This window comes from Zeus faber (genome assembly GCF_960531495.2).
Source record: "Zeus faber genome assembly, chromosome: 5".
NCBI classification, from domain to species: Eukaryota; Metazoa; Chordata; class Actinopteri; order Zeiformes; family Zeidae; genus Zeus; species Zeus faber.
The window spans coordinates 8,747,150-8,757,318 of record NC_137192.1 but is presented as its reverse complement, the minus strand read 5'-3'; the positions used below and the strand labels follow the sequence as shown (position 1 = coordinate 8,757,318).

General features: G+C 44.3%; 1 protein-coding gene across 4 annotated transcripts; it reads right to left on the bottom strand.

Moving 5' to 3' along the window:
- Positions 1-345: 345 nt before the first annotated feature.
- Positions 346-8,394, bottom strand: LOC307229972 (uncharacterized protein). Of its 4 annotated transcripts, none has more exons than XM_080000114.1 (14): positions 8,286-8,394; positions 7,111-7,597; positions 6,527-6,661; positions 6,298-6,430; positions 5,975-6,189; positions 5,669-5,751; positions 5,512-5,552; positions 3,940-4,011; positions 3,721-3,807; positions 3,109-3,270; positions 2,713-2,889; positions 2,489-2,569; positions 2,211-2,342; positions 346-1,525 (listed from the first exon to the last, which is right to left on the bottom strand). In XM_080000114.1, the coding sequence occupies exons 2-14, from the start codon at positions 7,479-7,481 to the stop codon at positions 1,043-1,045; spliced, it is 2,172 nt and encodes a 723-aa protein (XP_079856240.1). In that variant the 5' UTR covers positions 7,482-7,597; positions 8,286-8,394; the 3' UTR covers positions 346-1,042. The 4 variants fall into 4 exon arrangements, with proteins under 4 accessions (XP_079856240.1, XP_079856239.1, XP_079856241.1 ...); XM_080000113.1 differs by having other exon boundaries at positions 8,035-8,384; XM_080000115.1 differs by having other exon boundaries at positions 2,713-2,868; positions 8,035-8,384.
- Between the last annotated feature and the right edge of the window lie 1,775 nt (positions 8,395-10,169).

Genomic DNA, 10,169 nt, shown 5'->3' with positions numbered 1-10,169 from the left:
GATGGTAATTATATACTATGGCATTACAAATATATAATATCTTTCCCAGCTTATTGTGTCTGAAGTTGGCACGCATTTACACCGCTTAAAATTTTACAGAACAAAGAAATATGTTTCCCCTTAGTGTTATTCTATCGGACACATGTATATTTTTAAGGAAAACAAAAAACAAAAAAAGTCCCTTTGGGACAGCTGCTTTTCAAAACACGCTGAAATAGTATGTCTGTTTGCTCCCTGACCACCTTATTCACGTTCTAAAAATTATTTCTGTTCTCATATAATTAACCAACCACTGATAACATAAAAAAAAATAAAATAAAAAAAAATCTCACATTAAGTCCCAAACAGCCAGCACCCTATAATTTTAATAATCTTTTTAACTATACAAAAAAATGCATGTTGAACCAAGGAAGCCAGTTTTTTTTAAGGCTTGACACTGGCATGTGGTCAGTTACACCATTTTTGCATCTTATGAATTGGAAATGGTCTTATGTCAAATTAACCATGGAATGTTTTTGAAAGTTACTGCAAAACAATGAAATGGCTGCATGGCTACAGCATTAAAGGCGCAACATTTCAGATTCTGAACATAACCAAAGTTTGTGCAAAACTGGAGGTAAATAACAGCTCGAAGACTGTGCATGTAATTAGGTTAAGGTGAAGAGACTCCTTCTGGCACTCGTTAGCTTTAATCTGATGACTGACACAGGGGAGGGCACGGCCCCCTCAAACAGGCATGGATTGAACAGATTGATTGAACAGAAATAATCTTATTTACAGACACTTGGATTTTGAAGATATGACAACAATTCAGGAGGCCCAACCAAATATTTCATAAATAACTTGTTTCTGAAAAGCTTTTGGGTAGGATAATCTACCCATAGTATCCTTCTATATACTTGTCCTGAGGTAAGTATGTTCATTATAATCCCGTTTGTGCATCGCAGTGAAAAGCAAACTAATAGAAAAACCCATGACACCTCAGGACAATTTGCTTCTGTGGGGATTACGATTACTTCCTGTCCCTCTCACGCTGCTCTCCTCAATCTTCATAAAGTCCGCATAAAGCTCTGCAGTTCGCGCAGACCTCGGCATTCATCTCGACCAAGAAGTCACACGTGGACGCTCGTTCCATGATGACGAGCCCTTTGCTAGCCGGTGGCTGCGGCGAGGGTAGGCCGTGGCAGAGCCCGTAGTGCTCCAGGTCAGAGAGCAGGTTCACAACGTCGCTCACAGAGCTGAGGTGCGTTGGGTGTTCCTTGTACAGAGGGTGCGTCGGGAGCAGCGGCTGCTTTTGGAACGTGACCTGATAGCAGAAGCCGCCGTCGATGAGCACTGCGGTGTCGGCCATGTTGGATCGCTTGGCACACTGGACGAGCTGCAGCTGCGGGCCCTCCTTCAGGATGGCGAACCAGAGGACGGGCAGTTTGGACGCACGCAACGCCTCCATCAGTTTGAACAGCTGGCTGTCCACATCCACCTTCCTTCTAGGTGGCGATTCGGCCAGACTGAAGATCTGTGTGATCTGCGGTTAACAGCAACAGGAAATGAAATGAACACCCGCGCGGTCACCTGGCCTGATCTGTGCCTATCCAGAGAACTAGTAGGAACATGTGGGTGACACGGAAGACTTTGATAGTGAAAGTCATAGCCCATTTTAGTCAATAGACCGATCACAGTTCGACCAATTAAAGAGGTGCTGCACATTAGAACATGTTTCAGATGTAAACTGAAATATGACTCCTCTAAGGAAATATCAATCCTGGTCATAATATTGATGTTTCTTCACAAATGTGGTTAAATCGCTCAGCAAGGGCCCTAAGCTTGGCTTGCATTAGGCACCATGCTCGAGAGCGAGCGCATCATCAAATGTAAAAGCAGGCAAATTGGGGCTCCATTACATAAAAAGGTGCCTCCTTCAAAAATGTGCACAAAACTGTGGCATAGCCTCTCAATTAAGTGGTTGAATGATTTCAACCGGATTAAACATGCTGTATCCAAAAGCATTGATTTCTGTATGTAGTGGTTTGCTGTGTATTGCCGCATACATTGTTGCAGCCCAGTGCATGCTGCAGCATGTCAATGCATGAGTGGTAAAATATGCTGTGAGTTGCTCAAAATCGGATTTGAGTGCAATACAGAAGTAACACACTGAAGCCACTACCACATGCTAAACAAAACTATCCCTGGCATCGTCAGCCAGGCCTCACCATGGGCAGATCGTCCACGGGTGCGGCCCATGCATGCTTTGCAACATCCACAGCTATGTTTGCCCTCTCCACATCCCATCTGCCAAGCGGACCCTGGGCCGATAGGGACGAGGTCATGTGCGATGTACTGAGCTGTTGATGAGGAGAGAAAAAAGTGTAGTATTCATCGTAGTTCTATGAAATTGTATAGTGATCGTCACACTCAAACACAGTTTTTGCCTAACTGTTCAGGTCAAAGAGTTCACAAATACAGAGCTTGAAAGGACAGAGGAGCTTACCATTTGGGAGATTGTGTGGTTGCGGATGTTGGGGACTCTGTCAGGGAAACCGTTCCTCTGCCTGCTGCCCACTTGGTTTAGCTTTTGAAAGACAAAATTCAGTTAATAATGAAGAGGGCTTGTTGATTGTTATAGATTTTCCATGGCTGAATCTGTAGATGACTAATGGTTATGTAACTTTTTTGTCCAAAACAAGAACTTAAGTATTGGGGGGGGGAACTCACAGCTTCTGGGTGAACATAATCCTCCTCCTCGTCAGACAAATCGTCCGGCGCTCCTTTACGTCTCTTAAAGCTCTTCTTTCGACTGTACGTATAGTGAGGCTTAGGCCTGCCCAATTTCGCCATGCCCTCTCGGGTCCCAATCTCAGCTCGGCCCAACTGAAAGGGCAACAAGTGTCTCTGTCAAATACAAACATCCATATGTGAGTGGAACCGTAAGCGGTGTTGCTAGGTTGTTTGAAACCACCGTTGGGGGGGTCACGAGAGAAAGAGGGGAGGGCAAAAGAGGAAGGAGGAGGAGGAGGAGGAAGGAAAAAAACAAACAAAAAAAAAAAAAAAAAACTTGGACTTTATATAATATATCAAATGAGAAAAGCACCCCCCCATTCCGATCCCTACCATGGCCTGCCTCTGGCACTGACGCAGACGACACTTCTGTCTCTTCTTATTTCTGCCTCCAAACTTGGGCTTGTCTACACAGAAATCGCAAGTGCCGCAGTCTTTCCGGCAGAGACACGACTTGCATGTCCCACACGAGCGCCTCTTCCGCCTCTTGTGCCACTAGAAGACCGAATAATCAAAAGGCCAATTGCAAAACTGTCACTGTGCAACAAAACAAGTCAATCAGGTTTTCATGACGGTCTACTGTGATGAATTCATTACGTTCACAGGTGTCAACATAATAAATTTTGGCTTTACGCTTAAAGACCAAACTCTTCAGTCTCTTAATTTTCCCCCACTGTACAAACATTTGTTTTTATTTATTTATTTTTTTAAATCCATACAAATTGTAGATATATCAACTAAAAATGTCAAACAGCAGGAAACTTAGACTTAATTTGATGCATTTATTAATTCTGGCTTTGGTGAGCAACAGACAATCCTCCACCAACCTACTGAAAACCCTCTGCTGTTAAAACTCCACAGATAAAACACGACATCTGCGGGTCTCTACCGCTATTTGGCTGCCGCTGATTGGCCCGTTCGAAACACCCGGCGCGCAATGCTCACAAGGTCATCGTCGTCCGTGGAGACGTCCTCTTGGTCGTCATCATCCATGTTTACAGAGAGGTCCTCTGTATCGCTGTTATTTGGCTGCTGTGGGAACCAAATAACATTAAGCTGGTATCAGGGACTCCTCTGGATATATACACAAATAAACAGCGTTTGTTTTGCATTTCAGGGACTGTTGCATTAGCGTGAAGATGCTACAGAAATCAAGTTAATTACGGGGTGAGATTGTTCCGACGTCTCAGGACCATCATCAGGCTTCTGCTGGTCCGTGCTTGCACTTTCAGGATCCTATAAGGACAGCATACATCACTTTTGTATCAAGAATCACAACGTTTACATTTAAAATGAATTATTAATTACGTGTAATGTGATCCAATTTTTTTTAAGGGTGCTCCAATCGATAGTGATCGCCCCATAGTTGTTATTTGGTGATCTTACTGAATAGCCTACTTCCTCTTGCGAAAGACACGCAAAGTGAATGTGGTGCCATAGGCAGTGAAAACCTGACACATTTCAAATCATAACCTTTGATAAAAACACAATTGACAAAGGAATTAACAATCTGACTTTGCAGATTACAGTGAAAATTCAATGACAGAAATCTGTTTAGAATTACCCACAACCTAATTGATGGGTGGTGGGAGGAGACACGCCCCACTACCCATAGTATGTGATTACCACACTTATAGTAATAATGTGAAATAACTCAAAGAGATTGAGTTTGTTTTTTTTCCTCCTCAGTGTTGCACTGTACATGCAGTGATAGATGAATGCGTACGGTCTAGACAGCGGTGTGGACCGATTGATTTATTTTTGTTTGATTCCTACTTTAACTATTAATCCTACATTTCTGTAAGAGGGAACCTAAAGTGGCCAGATGTTGCCCAGACCACCTCCCAATGTGGTCTGAGGATGCATTGGGTGCATTTACACCTGGCATTAAAGCTGCCCATTGTGACCATCACCAAAGACGCACATTACTAATGCCAGCTGTAAATGGGTCTAAATCCAAAGCTTTGCCCCTCTTAAGAGAGAGAGTGGAGTATGTTGCACATGTCTGACAATAAACAGTTGTCAATTCATGATACCTCTTATAGTTAAATAAATAATGCCGCACGATAAATTGAGGCTTCAAATACACCCCATCATTGTCCGATACTGATTCCAGCAATTGGTAATTGGCCCCGAAAAACCTGATCAGAGCACCCTTACATTTTATTACTAAAAGCGTTTATATTGTATTTCAAACTGTTAATGAAATATTATTGATGATAAAATTTGGCTCACTAATCTATGACCCACACATTTTGTAATGTGAACTTATTTGGAATCCACTAACGCGTATTTGTATTGTACTATATCCTTGCAGTGGAAAAACGGCAGGATATGATATATATAAAATGGACGCGGAGGGGGCTAGAACGGGGTAATCGAGGATTTGGTAGGCAGTCCATTGTGTCCCTGCGCGCCTAACCTGCGGATCGGACAGGGCCATTTGCGTTTCCAGCAAACGCGATTTCAGAACAGTTATGCTGTGCGTATTTATAGTTGGCACACTGCTCACAGTCAACTGTGGCAGACATTTGGGAAAACAGTTGTCATTTAGAACTGAATTTAACACATTTCAGTTTTATGTTGTATTAGAGTTGTGGCCAATATAATCAATCTATTCCCATTATCTTCACTGCAAAAACATTGAGTTGTGATTAAAATGGAGAGTTCACTTTGAGGGTGTGGGAGAAATGTAGATTTTAAATGTATACAGTCGATTAAGAAATGCCATTTTACCTTTTTTAAATTAACAAACTGGTGACCCTTTCTCTTGAAGTCTGTTGGAAATGCAAAAAAGTCATTAAATAGAGTGACTGGGGATAACAGTAAAATTAACCTGCACAAAACAATTTCACTTCCGTGTTTTGGAAGACAGCTAAGGACCCAAACATACTCCGGCAGCGGGGGCAGCACGGCCTCTTCCTCTGTTTCTCGTACCACGTTCCGGCAAACAATGCACCACAGACGGCACATAGGCTGCAGAGAAAAGGAAGAAATGAGATCCAGGAGCCATGCAGACGATGATGATTAATAATACATTCTTGAGCTCTTTTACACCTTTGAAATGTCTCTGCCATCGTCAATTAACAACAAAATCTTCCACAGCACTGCTTCATAATATAGTCAGCGTTAAAAATAAATAAATAAAAGCAAAATGGGAAAATGTGTGAAAATGGGAATTTCCAAACAGTTGGCTTACAGGCTGTCCTTGAGTCCAGCGTGGCCATTGACCGAGGCGGGAGGTTTCAGCTTCACCTTGTGCTCCCTCAGGGGACCCTCTTCCTGGGGGCCTTTGTTTGGGATGCCCACGCCATCCAGGCTGTGGCCAGGCTTGTGATTGGAGTCGGGAGTGTCTGCGCCCTCCTCCCTCTCCATCCAGCTCGATTCTGAGGAGGAACGGTCCCGGATCTTCCTCTAACGGAGGAAAAGAGAAACAAACAATTGGTGAAAAGTTTTCGGGAATCAAACAAACAAACAAACAAGAAAATATGCGCAATCTTAAGCTGTTAATAGTGCTGATACCCTTCTCTTCCGGATGGGCGTCTTGTAACCATCATGGAACACCCCTGTCTTGAAATCAAACGATGTCAAGTCCATGATGCCTTCGAGCAGTGTGAACAATTCCACTCGACTTCTTGCTCGCTTTCCCCCTGGACTACAGTGGAGATTAAACATTAGGATGAAGGCCGAAGGATACATACATACGTCTCAGACAAGAGTGGGAAGAGATTGTGTAATGGTTGGTATTTACCCCAAGTAGTAAACATCCCGCTGGCCAATGCTGGAGCCCGAGCGACGAATAACTTCTCTGCGCTTCCACCCCTTTCCCAGTACAGGCCAGTCAATCCATCCCTCATCATACCGGTTGCGACGCCGAACATCAAACCTAAGGGGTGGGTGTAGTGGTGAGGGTTAAGGAGTATTTTATTCAAATGGTACCTAGATCTTGGGCTGCACCTGCCTTAGACAAAAAACTTGACATTGATTAGCTATTTTCATTTAATATACTCAGGTTGACTTGGATCAAATGGTTGAAAAAGTCCAATGATTAATACATCCAATCGCCACGTCCTTAAACCATGTGCCCCATCAAAGCTGTATTGGTCTGCAAACTGGTTATGAATCACTGTAAACGTCGCCATTTGACCTCGTATAAAGAAATAAAATGGAAAATGGGGACACTCCCTGACTTTCCTGACCGCAAAAATCACAACTTCACTTTGCCGTCCCTGTAACAGGACAAACACATCTTGGGAAAAGCCTATCTGCCCTCATGTGGCTGCCTATAAAATTGTTAAAAATAATAATAATAAAATAGGAATATTGTACACATACTTCCTTTTAAAGGTCTTCTCGCAGCTTGCCACACTCCCACTCATTTCACTCTCCCCTGCAAGACTCTCTTCTTCTGGATCCCTCCTGCTCGGCATGTCCCAGCTGTGGGCATCATCATCGTCCTCCAGGGGCTCAAACCAGTCCACAGGAGGCTCGTCAGCAGCCGCCTTGCCCTCATTGGTGGCTTCTTCCTCCTCAGGTCCTACAGGGTGGGAATTTCGGGGGGGCTTGGTCTCATCCAGGACGCCCGGCGGTGCCGAGGCCTCACTGGCGTTTTCAGATTTGTTATTTTTTTCCCCCGTGCTTTGTTCTGTAGATTGTTCCGCTGGTCCTTTCCCAGAAAATGGACTTTGAGGTTGCGCTTCATTCATTGTTCGACCTTCGCAAGAGACGGACAAAATAAACTAAGGTCCACGTTGCATTCTTTGGAAACTGGAGTGTGGACACTGTGACACACCGTGTTCACAGAACAGAACCATCACAGACCCTGGAAATAAAGAAGACGGTTCAGGGATAAAACAGTAACAGAAGAGCGAGATAGCTCATCTATTAATCCTCAGGGGGAGATTATGGTATCACAGCAGCTCACGTCAAAACAATAGGCAATAACAATAACGAGTAAGAAATAGAAAATATGGCAATGTACAATAAACAACTGAACATCAATCAATCAATCAATCAATATACCTAAAATGTAAGTTCCATAAAATTTAAAAAAAAGGGCTACACAGTAAAAGACAATAAATTAAAATAAACAATAGACCACTGGATGAACAATCCACTCTGTTAAGCATCAGTGATTAGTTCAACTGGCCCCAAATAAAAGTCAATCTCAGCTATAAACCGTATGGAGATGATAGGAATCCAGGTTCAAACTTTTAATCCGTATTTTGGGATCATTAGCGAAGACGGCGCTTGACCTACCGAGGAGGCTTTATTCCTTTCCAGCACTAATAATCTACTTTGCAATCCGTCGAGAAATCTTCCGATTTACGTGTCGATTTGTGGAAAACCATGAACTCCCACGGCTGCAGAACAACACATTGTCAGGAACAGGAACTAGCCGCGGCTAATGGTAAACACAAAGCTAATGGTAGCTACAAAGCTAACGGCTGGTTCAGCTGCGTGCCGTCGTGCAGAGCTTGGGCTCCGTGCAGTGCGCGGACGGGACGCACCGGGGTGTTTCCGCGGCTTTGGCGGAGCCTGGAAGCAGCGGATCCGTCGACTCCGTGGAGCGTTTTCCACCCGCCGAGCGGCACTCGTCCGCATCCACGCGGGGCCAAGCAGCCGCACGTTCCAAGCGGAGAGGCGGGCATACGAGCACCGCCCCTAGCGGCGCGGAGGGTGCGGGCTCGTCACGGTGCGGGCGGACGGCGTAGATTGCCGTTGACTGGTGACGTCAGAAGCTTGGAAGGCGAACGAAGCACCGGAAGAGGTGTCGCCTGGTCCGTATTGAACGTCATTCTTGTTATAAATATAGAAAACGAATAAATAAATAGATCGATAAATATGGAACATCATGAAACAAATCCTGAAATAAATACATTTGGCAATAAATATGTCATAAATGTAAATATTAATATTAAAATTAGTATCAAAATATATGAGTAAATATAGATTAATAAATATATTAAAAGATATTGAGAATAACGTTATTCAAAAGACTTTGTATTCATTTCAGGGGACTTATTTAATGTAATATATTTTACATTTCTGTCTGTTAAATGCAAATGAACGAGGCGTGGTTATCTCACAGATGCGTTCACACAAATATGCAGTGAAATGTCTTTGCAACGCACCCGGAGATGATGCACAATAGTTACTAAAGCGAACATAATAGCCAACCTAATTCCTACCTCACTAACTAACTAAATGTCAAGGCACACTTTATTTATAAAGTGCATTTCAATCTTGGGCAACACGATGTGCTTTACAAAGAAATCCAATCAAAGAAAGAACAGTTTGAAACGAACTGATTACCAAAAGGTGTAATGCGGTTAGTGTTAGGCGCTAGTGGCCTCCCAGCGTCACTAGAGGCCGCCCTTGCCCCATCTGCAGCTCCCGACTCGAGCCCGATCGCACACACCTGGGATCAATTACCTGCACAGTATTTAGCCCCAGCTTCCCAGTCACTCCTTGGCACACAGTCAACTAGCTTACCCCAGTTGTAGCGCTATTAGCTTCCTTCCAAGTTCCTAATTTATGTCTCGTTGTCTCGTCTTCCCCTTACCTGCTTGGCCCCTCTCGTCGACCCAGTCTGTCTCTCCGAATCCAGCCGGCCCGGTTTACCTGCCTCTCTCCGCTCGTCGGCCAAGGCTGCCCGTCCATCTCCATCCAGCCTGGTTCCCCGTCTCTCCACCCGGATCCTGGACCCCATCTCCTGGTCATCATCATCCCTGCCCTGCCCTGCCCTGCTCCATCCCTACCCGACCGGGTCCCCCCGGCCGGCTCCACCGTCCAGGCTAATAAACATCCTTTGCCTGCCTTCCGTCTCCCTGTGTCGTGCGTTTGGGTCTCTCCCAGTTCTGGTCGTGACAGTTGGTGAACTGAATAATACAAATAAAATAAGACTCAACAAGGAAATACAGAATGGGGGTACAAAATAGAAGTGAAGGAATATAGTTGTGCATATGGGATAGGCTATTTGTGTATACAGATATGTGGAGTAAAGTGCATGTGAATAAAGTGTGTATGGAGATATACAGTACAGTATAAAACAGTACCACACAGCAATACAGTAACACCGAACAGCAATACAGCGCAGTATGCAGTAACCCAGTACAGTGATACAGTATGCAGTACAGTATACTACCTACAGTATGCAGTAACCCAGTAGAGTGATACAGTATGCAGTACAGTATACTACCTACAGTATGCAGTAACCCAGTAGAGTGATACAGTAACCAGATTCAGAGCCGGTGTCGTGCCTTTGGTCCCCGACCAGCGATCGTTTGATAAAAAGTGTTTTCCGTCCAGCGCTGCCTGGCGCAGCTGCATCTCTCGTTTCTATCCGTCTACAGCTGCTTTTATCTGGATCAAGCCGTCATAACGTGTGAATA